General features: G+C 45.6%; 1 protein-coding gene across 1 annotated transcript in view; it reads left to right on the forward strand.

The window, feature by feature from the left end:
• Nucleotides 1-487: 487 nt before the first annotated feature.
• RGS5 (regulator of G protein signaling 5) overlaps nucleotides 488-20485 on the forward strand; it is a 63138-nt gene continuing 43140 nt past the window's right edge. The window contains exon 1 of the mRNA XM_006276157.4: nucleotides 488-617. Coding sequence (XP_006276219.1) covers nucleotides 574-617 — 44 coding nt within the window. The 5' untranslated portion in view covers nucleotides 488-573. The remainder of the gene's footprint in view (nucleotides 618-20485) is intronic.

The raw sequence follows: 20485 nt of genomic DNA on the forward strand, positions 1-20485 counted from the left end.
TTCCTTTTTTATAAGGTCTTTTTTTGGAAACAAGCAAAACCAGAGGATGATTTGCCCTTTTCAAAGACACAAAAAATAGCATTTTGATACTCGGGTTACTTTTTCCAAACATTTTTCTTTTGTTTTTGTTTTTTTAATTACTTTTCACTGAAAAAAAAACACTTCAGTGAAAGATTTCAAACTAGGTCCAGCCACCTCAGTTTTGAACCTCCGTATTTTAACAGAGGGAATAGTCTCATGGGTGCATCTTTATTCCAGAAATGATACTCTGGCTCTTCTGGCTTGATCTCAGCCTAGTGAAACAAATGAACCACCTTGGGCTACTTTTAGAGAAAATAAAACAAAAGCCAGAACTGCTCAGCTTTACATTCTCAAAAGTCTGCTGCTGTCCTGTGTCTGCTCTGGAGCCTGGAATTACCCTGTGGGATGTGATTGGCCCAGCGGCTGGCTGGGGTCCAGAGCAGAGCCTCTATATATGCTGGGGGAAAACAGCATCACAGACAAAGCTGGAGTTGCTTGGTTCTGCTTCCTCCCACAGTCTGCTCAAAGCTGAGGAAATAACAACTCGCCAAAATGTGCAAAGGATTAGCAGCCTTACCACACACATGTCTGGAGAGGTGAGAACAAAGGGGGGTTGGTTGCAAACAGCAATGATGGTTGGTTTAGGAGCAAGATGGTTTAAGAAACTGAAGCAGGGTTGGGACATGAGGGCACAACAAGATTCATCATAGCCCAGTGATCAGAGGACTGTTGTTTGAGGGCAGGTGCTGGGAGTCTGTATGATGCTCTGTTGCAGATGGGAAAGGCAGGTTTCTCTTCAGACCGCAGCTGTAGGCTGCATTTCCTGGGATGTGGGCTATGAATGAAAATGCTCTGGCCCCCTGCCTGGTGCTTGTATCTTTGTGGCAGTGGATTTATCAGTGTACTAGTGATTATAAGAGGACAGGTCAGAAGTGCAGGCTGTAGTAGTGGGCAGCAGTCCTTGGCATTGTAACATGGGTATTGGCAGAAAGGCTGAGAAGGGGAAGGGATTGTTCTGCTATAACTCTAACTGTATTTTGCCCATGTGTTGATGAATAAGTACCATCACCAGCTGTTTTCACTCTCTTTGAAAACACTGCAGTGAGAGATGGCTGAGAGATCTGTGCCATCTGAAACTGAGGGGCTGGATCCTGACTCGGCCCAAAACTGAGTGAAGGAAAGTTTAGGACCCTGAGGGAAGCCTTGGAGGCTGGTAGCCACAGGAGCATCCCTTCAAGCCACAATTCTTCCCCTGCTTCCTCCTGCTTCAGCAAATTGCTCTTGGTCCAGACCACTGGTACATTTTTCATGCAAGTCCCCCATGGTGCCCAGGCAGTGGACTTCCCTCAGTGAGCAAATGGCTGGACCCAGAATCAGGACCCTTTCCTCCCCCTCAGCACTCACTCAAGTTGTTGGTACAAAGTACCTGGTCGCTTCTGCAAAAATTCAGCCACATGGGGAGGGGTATAGGTGGGCAAAGGAAGCACTTACTTCCCCTTTCCTAGGACCTATGCCTTCAGTGGAGATCATGTGAAAACAACCCACTGGTAACAAGACAGCAGGAGATCCCAAAACAAACCAAGCAATTCTTTTGTCAAAGTGCCTCCCTACCACTATGTTTATAGGACAGTGGTAGGGAGCACCACCATGAAAACATGCCCTACACACTCACTTCCCATTCTTGTAAAAAAAAAAAAAAAAAAAAAGTCATGTAGCTACTTTCTGGTGCATGCCCAGTGCTGTGCTCAGTTTCAGGTGGCCAAGAGGCAGGTAACTATGTGGTGTATCTGCAGCTGGTGTTGGGCAGGGTGTCAGACATGCTCCTGACCCACCATCCATATCTTTCCAAGCTTATTTCCCTGGCATGGACCTGGAGCTGGGTTAGTTTAGCTCCTCTGAGGATTTGGGCCCCCAAGGAAATATTGCTGTGCTTGGATATGGCTAATCTAACAAAGCTTTTTAATGCTTGCATATTTCTGATCTCTCATTTCAACCTATTGCAGTGCACCACTTGCTTTGAGAAGTGCTTGTGGTAGAATTTTTCAGCTTGCTCCCTGAAGCTAGAGAGCAAACACTTTTACAGAGAAGCACTGTGATGGACTTGTTGGTCCTTAGCTGAACGATGGCTAACTTGAATGTGGCAAGTGAGATTTTTTTAAAACAATGACTTAAGGGCAGATGTCCCATTTCCTTTCAAAAGCACTTGTGCTCCTAAGTCATTTCGCCTTTAAAAAAAAAAATTCCCCCCCTTCCGCAACCATTTCTTTCCAGACCCCTGAGCAGAGTTGATGAAAGAAGTCAGCTTTCTCCATTTCCTCCTTGCATTTTTGTGGTTAATTAGCCAGTTTTGCTATGCTAATCAGCACTCCACATTACAGGTGGTTAGGAAAATAATTTTGTTGGAGAATGTCAATAGCAAGAAACAGAAGCTCCTTATGGGAATAGAAGTACTGCTTCAACCAGAAAGGCTTCTTCTGTGTCAAAAAACAAAGAGAGAGATGCTTGCATCTGTGGAACAGCCAGTCACCCAGAGGTCAGGCTGGAGACCAAGACTGAAGTTTCTACGCTGGCTGATTCAGAGCATGGACTTCCATGCTCTTGCACCTTGATTTGTCCAGGTTCTCATATCCTGGTCAAGAGTCCACGCTACCAAGTTACTGGCTCTTCTAGTCATTCTCTCTCTGCTTTTTTTAATTTGAAAAGTTCTTTGGTTTTTGTCCTGGTGCAAACCAGGAAAACTTTGCAGGATGGGAGAGCCTTTCCTTGTTCAGCTTGAATATATTGTATTAATTTCAGTGAGCTAATGGGCGTGGAGAATGAACAGCATTAACATGATCCTGTCACTAAAGAGATACCAAAGCTCAAGAAATAAATACAGAGGCCTTGGCTGACTTGGTCCCACAGCAAACAAATGCCTCTAACGTTCCTCTTAACCTTCTATTAAAGAGGCATTAAAAAAAAAAAAGAGAGAAATAGTTTGAAACTTTAACATTTATAAAGTTTTAAGTAAGGCTTTGAGTTTAACCATAGCTCAAATTCCTTCTTCTGGTTTATGGCAGAGTCATTTTATAAGGAAAACAGTGTCTGACAGCCTTTGAAATGCATTTTAATAAGCTTTTTTGGGGAAAAGAGAAATTCTAACTGAGATGGACTGGAGCCACTGCTGTTGGAGCCTGAGCTGATGTCTTTGAAGACAAAACATGGCGTATGGGTAAAAAGAGGGGGAGAGCAAGGTAGCTAAGACAGAAAAGAAGCTTCTGTTTCTAATGGTGACTCTTACCAGCAGCTCCTCTATTGGAGAAAGAGGCCTACTACATGGATGAGCTGCTTCAAGCCCTGAAGAACTTTTCTTTAGTTTAGACTTGTACTATTTTTTTAAACCACCCAGATAAGACATTAGTTTTAGCCTCCTCTCAGGTCACAGTGGTGCAAAAAAAATGCAGTCTTAGCTGCCTAGGTCAGTCTGTTTCTTAAACCAGAGGCAAGCAGATGGGGAGGGAGAGAAGAAACAAGATGAGGAAGGCAAGAGTCCTGGTGGCTTTGTAGACACAAATATATCTTAGTCCGTATTCCCTATTTGTTTCTCACTTCACAGCATGGGGCAGACAGCCCCTGCACTGAAAGCATCCTCATGCCCCAGGCAGCTGTGGCAGCATCCATACTTGTCCTGCTGTGCACGAAAACTCTGCAGAAGGGTAGTGGTTGTACTAACTTTTGTAAACACAAGTACTACCCTGCTGCAGAGTTTATTAGTTTTGTGCATCCTAATAGGGGTGCACATGTAGATGCTGAGATGTTTATTGTGCAGTTAATTAGTCAACTGTGTGGAGTAAATGTCTCTCATAGATGTGCCCACTGAGGAGTAGTGGAAAGAGCCTTTGGTTCATATGAGTAGTGACTCTCTGAAAATTGCTCATTAGTTTGGGACTAAAATTTTCAAAAGCTCCTGAATCCCACTTTATAAAATTGTCAGGTACATAAGGACTTAAGCCCAACAAACTTCCATTGGGCCTTCAGCTTTTAAGTCACACAGGGCTTGGAAACTACTTCTGTTCATCACTTCTGCAAAGGTCAGGCCTAAGGCATGTTGAGCTAGCTTGGGGACCCACCCACATCCCATTGCAGTGAACTGAGAGGAATTAAGTAGACTGCGATGAGAGGGTCTAGCTGACTCTGTAAAATGCAGAGGGTTTTGTAAGGGGGACACAGCTTTGGGGAAGACCTGAAGATCTCAGTTTTGGAGAGGCCACTGAAATGATCTATAAAAGGGTACCCCTCCTCTATTTCCCCCCCACCCCCTGTCTGTGTATTTGCAGGAGAGTCACTATAGTTGTGATTAGGGCTCTGATGGGGGGTGGGGGGAGGGGAAGAAGAGCCGTAAGGACCTTTTGGATATTCCTTTTGAAACCTGTCCAATTGGGGTTTCAGTGGGTATGGCTCTCCCTCAGCCAGTGGTTGATTTTTTTGAGTCTCCCTTAGCATAGTAATACTTCACTGGTCATGGTGGGCTTAGTGTGCCCTTGCTAGCTTGCAGGTGAGCAGGAGATATAGTCCAGGAAACCCAGACAAGTTAACCCAGGCGGTCCCTGCCAGGGGTCCAGGTTGAGTTCCTCCCACTGAAAAGAAATTACTCTTTACTATAGTGGTGGAGAGGGTAAAAAGAAAAAGGCTCAGATGTGTATCCTCCTGGAATAGGGGTTGCTGGGGTAGGAGCAGATGGTACATGGCATACAGAAGATTTCCTGCTAGTCCCAGTTAAAACTGGGCCTCACATAGTATCTACTCCTAGGCCCAAAGCAGTCCAGATCTTCCAGCTCCAATCTAATCATGCCAATGTGGAGGGAGATGCTGCTGGAGAAGTGTGCAGAGGGGATGGGAAATGTTCTTCTGCTCTAGACTTTCTGGGGGAAGTATTACTGGGCTTGCGGGGGGTGGACCCTGTGCTTCTGACATCTAGTTCTATAGATTCATAGATGTTAGGGTCGGAAGGGACCTCAATAGATCATCGAGTCTGACCTCCTGCATAGGCAGGAAAGAGTGCTGGGTCTAGATGACTCCAGCTAGATGCATATCCAACCTCCTCTTGAAGACCCCCAGGGTAGGGGAGAGCACCACCTCCCTTGGGAGCCCATTCCAGACCTTGGCCACTCTAACTGTGAAGAAATTCTTCCTAATGTCTAATCTAAACCTGCTCTCTGCTAGCTTGTGGCCATTATTTCTTGTGACCCCCGGGGGCGCCTTGGTGAATAAAACCTCACCAATTTCCTTCTGTGCCCCCGTGATGAGCTTATAGGCAGCCACAAGGTTGCCTCTCAACCTTCTCTTGCGGAGGCTGAAGAGGTCCACATGCCCCAGTCTCTCCTCATAGGGCTTGGCCTGCAAGTCCTTAACCATACGGGTGGCCCTTCTCTGTACCCTCTCCAGGTTATCCGCATCCTTCTTGAAGTGCGGTGCCCAGAATTGCACGCAGTACTCCAACTGCGGTCTGACCAGTGCCCGATAGAGGGGAAGTATCACCTCTTTGGATCTATTCGTCATGCATCTGCTGATGCACGATAAAGTGCCATTGGCTTTTCTGATGGCTTCGTCACACTGCCGGCTCATGTTCATCTTGGAGTCCACTAGGACTCCAAGATCCCTTTCCACTTCTGTGCCACACAGCAGGTCATTCCCTAGGCTGTAGGTGTGCTGGACATTTTTCCTCCCGAGGTGCGGCACTTTGCATTTCTCCTCGTTGAACTGCATTCTGTTGTTTTCTGCCCATTTGTCCAACCTGTCCAGGTCTGCTTGCAGCTGTTCCCTGCCCTCCGGCGTGTCCACTTCTCCCCGTAGCTTTGTGTCATCCGCAAATAGCTTTGTGTCATCCGCAAATGTTCAATAGTAATTTAGAGCTAGGGATAGAAACCTTTCCCACTTGTTGCAAACCCAAATGAACAAATAAATGATGAGAAGAGCCAGGGGCCTTGTGAGAATGAAATAATATTTTTAACCAACTTTTCTTTCAACAATGGGAGTAAAATGGAAGTTGTCACATGTTAAATGCCTTGTTGCACTGGGTGGGCTGTTTCCTGATAGGATGTTAGTTTTCCTTTACATCTTTTTCCCTCTGAGTTAGGTTGGCACAATTCTGACCCAGCTGACACGCATCTGAGGCCTAGTCAATCCCTACCTCTTCTGAGGCTGCCACCAGGAATGCCAGTCAGCACTGGTTGTCATTGTAACTTTAGTGCAAGAGGGACATTTGTCCAGAAGAAAATGGATGAAAAGTTCCCAAGGATGAAGGCTGTCAGTCACCCTATGCCAGCTTTCTTCAGGAAAGGCTCCATGTCATATCCTAGGCTCTGGACCCTGTGTCAGCCAGTTCCCAGCATTGCTTCTTAAATCTGGCATGCTGAAGGACCAAAACAGCAGATAGAGGAATGCAAAGCCTGTTTTCTGGTGTTTGATCCATCCAGATCAAGGCCAGTGAGTTGAATGTCAAGGGTTTCAGTGGAAGCAAGAAATCTCTGAAAGGAAAATGCATCATGACCTGAAGGATTCTCTCCTCGGCATGCAATCTTGATGGATCATGCAAAAAAGGCCTGTCGCAGGCTAAGTACAGACAGTCAAAAAGCCTAAGGCTGAATTGATTCAGTCTTTGCAGGTTAGTCTGAGCTGCAAAGATTAAGAAAACAACTGGACAGACATTTACTTTTGTTTCGAGAAATGCAGCGACATGCCTGCAGCAGCTCAGGCCAGAAGCCAGGAGGTGCTAGAGCATGGCTCTCTGACATATAGCCAGCACAGACTCTGTGTTTGCTTCCTCTTCATGCTGTTCCCAAGGTCTTTGGGATTTGCAGTCCACAATGACAACAGTAGGACTCTGCAGGCTTGCGTTTCACTTCTTCTCCCTGCTTCCAAGTGCTTCTGGGACTTGTAGTCCACAGTCGCAGCCAGCAGTAAGTTTTAGCAGGGCAGGGCAGCTCTGTACTTGGGGGAAGGGGAGTTTAACCCCCCCTCCCTGGCCCCAGACCCCAGCCAGAGTTTGCCTGGGGGGGAGGAGGGGGCAGTCCCTGCTTTCCCACACCCTCCCCACAACCCTTCTCTGCTGGAGCAGACAGCTCAGCCCAGCCCAGCCCAGCCCAGCCCAGGGCTGGAAAGCATGCTGGGATACTGGGGGACTATGATTTTAACTTGAACCAGGAAGGGGTCTGGGACAGAAGTTTTATAAACTGGTTTGACCAAAATCAGTTAAGTCTAATACTATATTTAACCAGGTTTATCTTAAACCAGTTTCAGGCATTTTGAAACTGGGTTATGTGCACACAACTTCTGTTCTGTTACAGGTTTAAACCAGTTTCTATTCACTTAAACCAGTTTCTGTGCAACTTCTGTCCCTAGCTATAGAGGCTGGCATCTTGGATCACCAGAAAATTCTGCTTTTTGCATACGGCCAACTTGGAAACAGTCTTCAAACATTTGGCTCAGTTTTCCATTCCAAAGTGCTTCCTGATATCAAATGAAGAATGGCTTCACTCCAGAATGAAGAGTGATCTACATCACAGACTTTTGGAGAAAAAGAGCTATTGATCACATGCAGTTTTGCTGTAACCAGGGGGTAGGATCTAGCTGGGGCTGCAACTTTTTTTTTGCTTCCTTAGGCTGACTGTAGTTTGTCACATATGATGGCTCTAAGCCAGATACCCAAGTCAACGGAAGTAAGGGGACTCATCCTTTCATTTCAGAACATGATTTCTTGAGGTCATGTCTGTAGTGTTGTTGGAAGTGCAAATAATTGGAAACTGCCCCTGCATCTGCTGTTGTTCTCTGAGGAAACCCATGAGGAAAGCCTGACACCCCCCTCCCCCCCACCCCCAGCTCCTGAAAAGTTAGGAATATAGGGGTCACTTTAAGAAACCCAGGATTTCTTGTGTATATACCAGAGAGCTGGGTGGGGTGAGGGCTGCAGAACTGATAACTAATATGACTAGAGAATTCTGCAGGAGGGCCAAGTTCTGCAACCTAATGAGGGCCCCCAAATGACCTGTCTGCCTGGGTTAGGGACCTTTTAAACACACCCAGACTACTTTTTCCTGTGCTGGCTTATAAAAAAAAGAGTGGGGGGATACAATGCAGTGATGTGCTGCACTGTCTAGGGCAGGGGTTGTCAACTGGGGGTATGCATACCCCCAGGGGTACTTGAGAAAGCCCTAGGGGGTACACGTGGGCAGGTGGCGATGGAGTGCTGCCATGCAGCATCTCATGATGCCATTCAGGCGCCACCCACCTGGCCAGACATGGGGGGTGGGAGGAAGCAGGGGAAGTACTACATATGGCCGCACGCCAGCCTTCCCCCCCGCCCGTATCCAGCCGCCGGGGGTACACTGATCAAAAAAGGTTGAAAACCCCTGAGCTAGGGCATCGCGCTCTTGAATGCTCTATAGATCTGATGGGTTCAATTTTTCAAGCTCTTCCTTTGTGTAGCTCCATTTCCTAGATAATATCTTCTGTTTCAATTTAGGCCAATTCCTTGGCAGGCTCCTACTACCTACCCTTCCTCCCATGTTTTGGGTCAGTTATGACATAAAATCATAGAGGAATAAAGCTGGAAGAGACCTTAGGAGATCATCTAGGACAGGGCAGGGTCAGCCCTGTCTAAAGCATCAGGCCAATGTTGGTCTAACCTGCACTCAAACTTCTAGCAGCTGAAATTTTGCATAGTACTGAATGCCAAATAAGTGCAATATATGCTACTAGTAATTTAATTCTTTCATCTGCTGCTCGTTTTGGACCATGAATACCCCGCATCTAAACCTCAGCATGGTTCCTGACAACCCTGGACTCACTTCATGCTGCCAACTTCAGAAGTTTGCATGCACATCCATATGGCCATATCAGTACCTTTGCCCACACATGCATGCATACATGCACATACACAGAAACTGAAGGAATAACCAAAAGATCCATGGTGCAATGAAAACTCCCTAAACAGCTGTTGGGAGCTGAGTCCTGCTTTGCCAAAATGTGTCCGGTGCTTAGCAGATGAAAGAACAATGCACTGAGCTAGTATACAAGACACAGATGATTGGAACAGGCCAATAAACAAAACTGGATGCTGAAAGAATGAAGTGTTCTGTGGTGTATCTACGTGTAAAGACCTGCTACTTAACAGGGAAGGCAGGCTCTTGGCCAAATGGATAGCCAGATACCTGGAAGTGCTCTCCTTTTACTGAGGTGTAGGTTGTAGCCGTGTTGGTCTAAGGACATAGGCAGACAAGGTTCTTTGGGTGAATCTGATATCTTTTATTAGACCAACTTAAATAGTTGGAAAACAATTATTAAGCAAGCTTTCGGGTTCAAAAACCCTTCATCAGGCTAAGGAAGTTTCTGCAGTTGGTGTGTGCTCTTCCTGGATGGAATGAAAAGTAAAGAAGCCAGAGGCTGGGCTGGTATGGACTAAATATAGACATTGGATTTATGACACATTATAACCTGCCTGACATCTGATTCCCCAAGTATCTCTCCACTTTCATCCCCCTTCTCTCTCTCCCCCCCCACTCCCCAGCCTGTCTCTCACCCATTGACTCCTCAATCTACATTTTCACTGACTACCTGTCTTATATGCATACCAGCACAGCCTCTGGCTTCTTTACTTTTCATTCCATCCAGGAAGAGTGCATACCAACTACAGAAACTTCCTTAGCCTGATGAAGGGTTTTTGAATACGAAAGCTTGCTTAATAATTGTTTTCCAACTATTTAAGTTGGTCTAATAAAAGATATCAGATTCACCCAAAGAATCTTGTTTCCTTTTACTGAAGAAGTTCACACGTCACAGGAAATACTGCCAATAAAGTGCTCTTCGGGTCACCTGTAAAGCTGAAGTGAACTATTGGGCTCCCTTTGCTAGATATTGTTATCTTGGATTCTAATGAAGTAAATGAGTCCTGCCTGCTTCCTTCTGTATAAACCTGCTTATATGCAGTGAAAAGGAAACCAGGGAATAAGGGCCAAGGTGTTGAACATATCAGGCCTGATTTTCCAGCTGATGGGAAAGAACAGTCCTGAGAGAGAACAGCATAGGTTGGAGAGGCGTGTGATGGCAGCGGACTTTGTGAAATGGGAATCTGGGAGTGGTGAAAGCCTGCTTAGAAGCTCTAGGGGAAGGAGTGGGAATGACTGTTGATGTGGGATTTTCCAGTAATACATCATCATTCATATACGAATGCAATTTCTGCTCTTGGCTGCTATGGAGGAGTATCCTCATGGCAACTGGGCTGGTGGCCCTAGCCTGGCTCTTTCCAAAAGGTATGCTGTGATCACATGGAGGCTCCCAGGTTGCAGCAGTCCCTACAATGGGTCAGCCAGAGAGGAGAGGTCTTAACAGAAAGACAGAAAAGCCTTAAAGGGTCCAGGATTTCCCAGTGACCTCCATGGAGCTGATGGTCATGTAGTTTGAATTGCTTCCCTCCGTACCCCACGTCCCCCAGTAGGCTCTAGCAGATGAAAAATAAGTACTAAATCAACTCATCAATCCACACACATTCCTGTGAAACTGAGAGAGAAGGATAGTGACTCACTCACGGTCATTTAACAAAGGCCTTTTAATTCGGTGTTGTGCTCCTTCCTCCAGCTCTGACTAGCTCTAGATACTTGCAGTGACAACTGTAAAATGATAAACACTCTTAGGTCTGCCTTCTGATTGTGTCTACATAATAGAATGAGAGTGAGATTATAATCTGTGTTAGCATGATTTAGCAACAGGTGAAGTTACATGGAACTCGCCCTGTACTAAGGGCGCTTAAAACACAAGTGTAAACATGTTAAAAAGCTTTAATATGCTTAAGTGCCCTCTGAGCGTCTCAGAGTTACATGACTACAGGGTTAACTCTGGGCTGTGCTATCTAGCTTGTGTTAGGGTAATTTCAGTCTGTTCCACGGAGATAAAATGAGCAATTTGCAGTCCTCCAGCATCCCAGGATGCACCACTCCCAGCCCCCCCCCAACCCCAAATCAGAAATAGAGGCCAGGTATCTTGGCTCCTAATACACCCACTTCTCACCTTTGATGGGAAGTCGGAGCTGTGCAAGCAAGAAATGGTATTAACCCTTAACATGCGACTGCTCACAGCAGGTTCTAACTTTAACACCACTTTATATTCCAGAGACTTAGCATGCTCTAAGAGTAACATGTAACTTCACCCTAACATGGGTCACAATAGCCATGCTGGTACAAAAGCATGGGTTTTCCAGCATCCTGAGTATTAGTCCCACAGATAGCCTGGGCATCAGGCCATGTCTTCACTACTAATGTAATTGATGCTATCTAGGTTCCAACCAAAGGTATGCCAGCATGCGCTGCAGTCAACTTGCTGTTGTACAGACATACCTTTTGGCTAATCGGCCAAACAACCCTCTTCTCTCAGAAACCCCCATTTAGTATAGGTATTATAGGCTGGCTGGGTCACCTTCCAACCTTTGCTATGATAAGCTAAACTGAGGGACTGGCTTTGGCATTTGGCTGCTGAGGCAGGTGATCTAAAATCCAGATAATTTTTGCACACCTTTTCCAAACCTTTCCCAGGCTTTTGAAGCATACCCCAATTAGATGCAGTAGCAGTCATCACCTGTGAATGTTTTATTTGACATCATTACTCAGCAGCACCTGGAAAGTTTAGGGTTATGGAAGGACCACATCTTGGGGCTTCCACTTAACAAAGACTAGACTATTCTCTTGGCTCCAAGCTCCTGCCTACATTGCTGCACCCCTTTCCTAGAGGCAGATTTTTTACTGACCACAACCTCACTTGCTACCAAGCCTTGATTTGTTCCCTGTAATTGAAGACTATCATAATCATAGGCACCATAAGTTAAATCAAGGTGACCCAAATCAAGGCCATGCTTAATTCTAGCAGTTGCTAAATTTTGAGGGCTTGAGTCTTTTAACAGTGCTCTTGCTTAGTGTTTTTGAAGCCATACAACAGCTGTCATAAATGTAGCAGCACCCATTTTGTATTGACATCAGGGCCTGAAAGCAGGAGGGACCCCCTTTATGATCAACAAAAGGAAGTGGGTCTCCTCTCTGGACTGCCCAGCAGGAGAGGGACACGTACAACACCATGACACTGTGGATGAGTGGTGTACGTAGCTGAGGTTACAACAGCAGTAGCCCTGGTTCACAGTCTGCTTAGCCAACAAAAAAGATGTGGATACTTTTTCTCAGGGATGACTTGGCAGCCTTCCCACAGGGACTATTTTATTGTCATATATTTGGAATGAGATTATTTATGCGTGGATTATGCAGCAGATCCCAAACAAGCTGTGATGGTGCCCTCAGGCACCACATCAGACCATATATCCCAGTTCTAAAAAACAACCCTTTCTTCCCGTCCTTTTATTTTGACTCACTGTTAAGCTCTGTCTGCTTTGTGTGAATCTGGAAACAATACAAGGGATATGAATCTGAGACCATAGTAATCCCAGACCCCTCTGAAAGTCTAGCCTCTCTGCATATCAGCTTCTGAAACAAACCCCAGCATATGTTAAAATAAAGGGATCTGAACAATGTTTTTCATAGCTTCAGAATGCATCAGGGGAGGGAAAGAAGAATAGCCCAGAGTTTTCACAATGATCTCTCTCTATACGTGGTTGATACCAGCTTACCTTGAATCAGTATTTTTACCACTGTTATCCCAGTGCTGGTGCTGGCATCGGCTCAAATAAATATAGGTTTAAAGTTATTCTGAAGCTAGGGCCAGCACTGCCAGGTAGTCCCTAGGAGCGGGGGGATGACTGTGGGGGACTAGAAGAAGTTGTCGGGGGGAGGAGGTCCTCTTGTACTTCTCAGAGTAGCAAATTGTCAGCAGTAACTCTGAGGTGGCTAGAGATGATTCATCAGCTTCTTGGTACAAATGAGGGAGGAGTTGGTTTCTGAAAAGGGCTACATGAATGTGGAAGATGTTTGCTCTTCTGATCTGACAGTAAGAAGGATGAGAAGTGGTCAACTGCCAGAGCTGTGTTTATATTTTCACACACCGAGGAGAATAGAGTTGCAAATGTCTCCAAGTGTAGCCTTGGTAGAGCAACATCATATTTCCTGAGTACATTCCAAACCCCCAGGCCTTGGATGTGGTCGGTCTGTGAGAGCAGAGAGGCAATACCAAAAATGTCTCCTACAGAGCAGCAAGCCAAAGGTGACCACTGTTTTCTTTCAGTGATGACACCTGTATCCCAGCACAGCAGGCAAGGCCTGCTGGGTCCTCAGCAAAGACCTCTCAGAAAGCACCTTGGCTAATGCCTCAAGGCATCCAGGAATAGGCATAAGATCCAGGAATAGGCCCCTCTGAGTTTTGAGGTGGGGACCAGCAGCCTGTGGCATTGGGAGGCAGCAGCATTGCTAATGGCTTCTATCTTGAGAGCTCTCGCTGGACACTTAGGCTAAGGACAGAAGTGACACACAAACCAATTTAAGTAATCAGAAACTGATTTAAACCTGTAACAGAACAGAAGTTCAGTGCACTTAAACCAGCTTCAAAATGGCGGAAACTTGTTTAAGATGTATTCATCTTAAATCATTCTGGTTGAATTTAGTTATCAGACTTAACTGATTTGGGTCAAACCAGTTTATGAAACTTCTGTCCCAGACTCCTATGACACAAGGGTTTCTACCAAACTAATGGAGCCTGGGCTCAGTTTTTGCCAGCTTGCCAGAGGTTCTCATGTGGCTACTCATGGGCCAGGCTGTTTTCCTCTTGTAAAACAAGAAACCCTGATGGGAGAGGAGCAGAGAGCTCATAGCAGATTTCAGTAGATGAGGGAGGCCTGCCTGTGAAAGGGAGACTCATCTGAGAAGCAAGCTAAGTAGAAACAAGAGGTAAGGTGACAGCCATATTGATAAAGCTGTCAGGGTTTTTCTTGAGGGGGAGGAAGGGGTGGTGATGAGGAAAAAGCAAAGCCTGTCATCTCCCCTCTGCTTGAGTTTCATAGGGGAGGGTAAAACAAAAATAACAGGAAGAAGATGCATCAACCCCAGTGCAAAAGTACCCTTCTCTGCCACTCCCGTTTCCCTGCAGATGCTTCTCGTGCCCTCCCTTCCTCAACCACCACAGGAATCCATATGGGTCGCTGCCAATCTATGTTTACTTGGCATATATTTGCAATAGAAAAGAGAAGAGTTGCAGTTCAAAATCAACAGGTTCTTTTAAAAAGCCCTTTCCCATCCCACATACACACCTGTGGTGAGCTCCCTTTATCCTGTGAGGAATCCTGCCTGCCTACGTTCAGGGTCTGGAATGGGGTTTGGCAGTTCCTTGGCTTCTGTTTCACCTTGCAGCCACATCTAAAGGTACAAAATTACACTGAAGAAATATAAAATCTCCCTAAGTGGCACTGGCAGAGCTACATAACTGCAAATAGGATCCTGATAGTTGGGTGCTATTTACACTGGTAAAGCTGTACTGACCTTGTACTTTTCTGGGCGTGCTTAGTCAGCTAGGCTGCAGGGTAGAGTAGAACTGCCCATGTATGTTCATACCACCAGGTAAGTCACGAAACTTTAGTAACAGAAATACCATGACTAGTGACTGTTGGATACCAGAGAAGGAGCACACACTTGCCTATTAGCTCAGTAGTCTAGTGGTTAGGGCACTTGCTGAGGGAGTGGGAGAGTTGGGTTCTAGGCTTCCCCTTAACTAGAGGGGGCTTGAACCTGAGCTCCTTACTCCCCAGCAAAGTGCTCTAATCACCTGGTGCTGGGTAGGCATTGCCCAGATCAGAAGTGGCCCATGGAGCTCTTACCTGACCCTGCCCCACAATCTAGGGTGTGGAGCTAGTGGTGGGAGAGGGCGAACAATAGCTGCATTAACTCCCATGAGCTCTGTGATGCCACTTGCCCTTCTAGTTTGTGCTCTGGCCAGTGAAGAGCCCTGTGCTTTGAATCTGGTCTAGGGGGCTAGATAAGCTTGACATCCCTGCACCAAAACATGTCCCAGCCTTCATCTTGAAGCTGGCTCATAGGGCAGCTAGGAGGGCAAGATGTGTGGGACATGGAGGAGGAACACAAGCTAGAGGAAAAGTGCATCACTGAGATGTTTGCTGCCTTAGAGAGAGAGGGAGCTTGGCAGGGTGGATTTGGTTTAAATCAAATTGATTTAAATCACTTGTCAGGAAGCTTCCGTTTAATCATTGTCTTCTACAAAATGTGTATTCTTGTCCTTTATTAATTTAACTTCTTGAAACTGCACTTTTAGAGAGAGGTAAGGGCTTGACTCTGTGTACACAAACTTGTGAAGAGACAAAAGGGCTGATAGGTAGGTAATCAGGTCTGTTATCTCTCATTCCCATATGCTGCTATTAACAAGGATGTTATCTCTGGAAACACAAATCCACAGCTTGAGAACTGAAACTAAGTATCACAGAGATGCTTAATGGGATCTTCTAGGCTGAACACTGAGTCCCATTGGGTACAGTGGTTTTCTTTCATCTTTAGTAAGCTATAAAGGACCCTCTGGGAACCCCATAAGTCTGGGCCCCTAAAATAGTCCATGGCCTGTTGTGACCTGTTTATAAAACTTTTTTTAAAAGGTTACATGAATATATTATCTCAAATAATATATAATTAGAAGTTCCATGATGATATTGTTGAGCTTTAACATATATAAAGATAAAGTTTTCTTTATTTAATCATTGGGGGGAGGAGGGGGTTATTAAGATAATTAAAAATCTGATCTAAATTAAAAAATCCATTAAAAAAAATCATTGATTTTTAACTATCCTGAACCTTGCTTTGGGGACATAAAATGAGGCACAAAAGTGTCAAACTTGTTTATCTATTTTATGCAATGACTATCAAATGTGAGGCACAGAAAAGCCAGTAGGGGCAGGGACCACACCAGCAAAGCTGAGACCAGGCTTCTTTTTGAATGTGTCATCCCTCCATTTCTCAACCCTTGTAAACATTTCTTTGATCAAAGTTCCTCCAAGATGTGTTTTCTCTAGTGGTCATATCCCCAGTGGACTAATTAGTGCTTTGTTTATGTTTAAGCAAGTACTAGGATTAAGGGGTTTAATGCTGTTTTAAAGAAATGAAGCCTGGCAGAAGCATAGTGTGGAAAAAATGAACCTTAGGCAGACCTGTCTCCCCCGCCTCCCCTGTACCTTCTGGCTTGCAAGCACAAGAACAGCAGTGAGCAGCAGCCAGTGCTAGGTGTTCTGGGAATTGTCATTCTCTAGACTGGCAGTGGAGTTTGCTTCTGTTAGGGGGGGACTTTCAACCCATTTTATTTATTTATTTATTTTTTTCACTAAAGGCAATGCCCAGGCAGCAACACAAAATTGCTGATTTTGGCAGAAGAGAGAGGGTCAATTTTCCTCCCCACAGCAGCAGTGAACTTCATTATTCCCAGAATGCTTTGCACTCCATGACACACATTAGCTGCTTCCAACAACTGGAAAGTGGCGACAGGTAGTAGCTCCAGGGTAAGACGCTGCCTCGCAACCTCGTGCTGAGGAAACAGCAGGAGCCAGGAGACCTGGGATCCTATGGTCCTCTCTATTGCTGTATGACTCTCCTCTATTGATTTATTCTTCCTCTGTACAAAAAACCAGGGAAAGATAAAACGCTGTAGCAGTAAAAAACAAAACAAAACATAACAAAACAGGGGTGTGGAGGGTGGTTAAGTTGGAAAGAGTCCATGCCTTCTGCAGAAGAGTCCTTATACTTCTAAGGAGTTTTGTAGAAGTCTTATACAGTGGTTACTAGGATTAAATAATCTGGGGGCCATTTTGCATGACACATGCTTGGAAGGCAATGCATGCATCGTCTGCATGTAATTTGCTTGTTAGAGTGAGTTTCTATTCATTCCGTGGCTGTGCGTGGCCATCAGAGTTCTTTCTGACAATACGGGTTGGAGTCTGGAGGTGGATAAAACTCTAAGTCCTATTTTGAAAAAAGGTGGGCTCTGTGAACTAGGCCTACAGTTGTTGGGGTCAGTAGGCACTGTAACCTGCACTGCCATGATAAGATCAGTGAAACGGAGATTAGTTTAATCTAGGCATATTTTCTTATTGTAGTTGGGATCCTTTACATGCATACTGTGAAAGAATGAGAAAGGAAAGATGTCATGTAAAAGTGTTTGTTATGATGGTAAGGTCTTGTACACAACTTATTCTTCTCTGAAAGACCTATCATCCTATAGAAAATGCATTGAGATGGCATATTGTGATGAACAGCTGCAATTCTAGAAAGGCTGCCTTTAGGCTGCTCACAGGGAGAAAACACTGTGGTCATGGGAGATTCTGCAATGACCAGAGGAGCAGCAATGAAGATGAATAGAGCAACAGTAGTAGTTGGGGCAAAGGTTGACTTGAGGCCTTCAGACCAAGTGGACAGCCATGATAAATGGCTCTGCTGAGGGCTTCTCCACTTGGAAGCTGTTTCTTCAGCTGGAATGAATTGCAGAACCCCTGGAATTGTGCCCTTTCATATGTATGAGAGGCCTTGAAACCCAAACTTGTCTGAACCCGGACTCCAAACTGTGTTTGGGAAGTAACGAATGGAGGAGTGAATGGCTAGCTGCCTCATTAACGACTTGCTACTGTAAGAGGAAGACCAAGGCAGAACTGTTTCCGAAGATCTTTGGTCTGTTATCAAGGTTCTCCAATGCTGTTTTACTAATGGTGGTTTTTCCAGCTTTCTCTTATTACAGTCCTGTATGTTTAAGCCAGTGCTTATTAGAGGGCGGTTTGTCTTATTCTAATAGCCAGAGGATGTACTCTAGTTTACCCATGTTTCTAGGTGGGAGTTGGTATTATTAAGTTATTAGGAAGCCCTAGAGATTGAACCTGATACATTTTAGTGAGAAAAGGCACCAGGCTGAAAGGTACAATAATACCAATGACGACTTTTTATTTGTATCATTGCAGGGGCCTAATCAGATATAAAATTATAGACAGAGATGTGCATTTCTAAGCAGAGAGGGAGATGGAAAGAGATAATGCCAATTACTGTGAAAAATCAGGTCCTAGACATCTCAAATTGGGCACCCAAAAATAGTACAGACTTTTAACCCTAAACTCTCTCTTTTTGTTTGCCATCCACACAATAAAATAATTATACCAACGCAGATCGCAGGGGGTGTAATGAAAGCAAACTAGTAGGCCTGTGCGAGTAGGCAGCTATTCAATCCGGCTTCAGATCCAGCCACTTCGGATGCCAGCGATACAATCTGGAGCTTCGGACCACATTCCCACTCCGATCCGGCTGAAGCAGCTCCAAAGTTTTGGAGCCGCCTCAGACATCCGGCTATAGGGTATAATGGGGAATCAATGAAATAGCTAAAACTTTGTTGTTTTTGTCTGCTTTGGATGAAACTTGCAGCAGCGGTAGCCCCTGGTGAGGCCACAAAGTCTGCTAAGTTTCAAGAAGATTGGTGCAGGGGTTTGGGGGGAACTGCACCCCTAGCTGCTGACAGGCAAAACTCATGACATAAAAGACCCTGTGTGTGTTAAGGTGCAGCAGGCTGAAAACTGCAAGGGTGGTGGCCCCTGCTGAGGCCACGAAGCCTGCCAGCTGTCAAGGAGATAGGTGCAGAGGCTTGGGGGGAACGGCACCTCAAGCTGCGGACAAGCAGAACTCATGACATGGGTGACATTGTGTGTGTTAAGGTGCAGCAGAGTGAAAGCTTCAGGGATGGTGGCCCCTTCTGTGGCCACGAAGCCTGCCAGCTGTCAGGGAGATAAGTGCAGGGGGGTTCTGGGGCCCCCCATCCATGGGAGCGTGATGGGCCCATGGTAGCCTGAGCACCCCCATCCAGGGGAATGTGATGGGCCTGTGGGGCCCTGCACCTCTACCTGCTGACAGGCAAAACTCGTGACATGGGTGCTTGTGCAGCTGACTGTCTCTGTCTTGGGACAGTTTATTGTCTGTATTGATTATTTCCTCTCCTTAGTCTGTGGTTTTGTAGGTGTTAATCCTTGCTAATTAACTTGTTAACACCTAATTAACACCTACAAAACCACAGACTAAGGAGAGGAAATAATCAATACAGACAATAAACTGCCCCAAGACAGAGACAGTCAGTTGCACAAGCACCCATGTCATGAGTTTTGTGGTTCCCCCCAAACCCCTGCACCTATCTCCTTGAAACCTGGCAGGCTTTGTGGCCTCGGCAGGGGCCACCAAGCCTTCAGTTTTCAGCCTGCTGCCTTAACACACACGGGGTCATCTATGTCACGAGTTTTGCCTGTCTGCAGCCTGAGGTACAGTTTCCCCCAAACCCCTGCACCAATCTTCTCAAATCTTGGCAAGCTTCATGCTCTCAGCAGAGGCTACCACCCCTGCAAGTTTAATCCAAATCAGACAAAAAACAACAAAGTTATAGATAATTTATTGATTCCCCATTATACCCTACGGCCAGATCTCTGAGGCAGCTCCGAAGCTTTTCCGAAGCAGTTCGGAAGCTTCGAGCTGCTTCAGAAAACCTAAAGAAGCCAGCACTTCGATCTGGACACGATGCTTTGGATGCCAAAGCATCCAAAGCTTCTGTGGATCTGAAGCACAGTCCGAAGCCTCACACAGTGCTATAAATTTGCTAACGTTTGTGAAGCACTCAGTCACTATAGTGATGTGTTGCACAAAAGCCAGTGTCAAAATGAATAATGGTGTTTTCAAAACTGGGGGGGGTGAATTGTGGGTATTCTAGGAGGTGAAAGACAGCACAATAACAGTGAGGAGCTGATTGACTAGCTATCTACCCAATGAGTATCACACAGCTGCTGCAGAGTGAAGCAGAGGTCCAAGGGAAAAATATAATGTAGAATGCTGTACTGCAACACTGTCACTGCAGATATGTGCAGGAGGCCTGAATTAGGTGACATTGGAAACTAACTGCCATTTCCTTGTTTTTGAGTGCTGGACTTCGCAAACGTATTTATGTTCTCAGTGTGCATATGATAAAGACACAATCTAAGGGTTCCAATTGGATGTAAAGCTCAATATCAGATATGCAGGGGTTTAGGTTGTAGCCGTGTTGGTCTAAGGACATAGGCAGACAAGGTTCCTTGGGTGAATTGATATCTTTTATTAGACCAACCCAAATAGTTGGAGAATAGTTATTAAGCAAGCTTTCGGGTTCAAAAACCCTTCGTCAGGCTAAGGAAGTTTCAGCAGTTGGTGTGTGCTCTTCCTGGATGGAATGAAAAGTAAAGAAGCCAGGGGCTGGGCTGGGCTGGGCTGGGCTGGGCTGGGGAGTCAGTTGCCAGGCGGATTATAATGTATCAAAAATCCAATGTCTATGTTTAGTCCATGATCTCTAGTATCCAGGAGGTTGATGAAATGGATCTCATAGGCTCGTCTCTGGGAAGTGTTGTATAAATTTCCCTTGAGGATCAGGACTGAGAGATTGGAGAGAGAGTGGCCCTCCTGTGAGAAATGTGCCCCCACTGGTTATTGGGTATTTCTGTCTTTGATGGATTTCCGGTGTGCGTTCA

This window comes from Alligator mississippiensis, chromosome 5 (assembly GCF_030867095.1).
Source record: "Alligator mississippiensis isolate rAllMis1 chromosome 5, rAllMis1, whole genome shotgun sequence".
Classification (NCBI taxonomy): domain Eukaryota; kingdom Metazoa; phylum Chordata; order Crocodylia; family Alligatoridae; genus Alligator; species Alligator mississippiensis.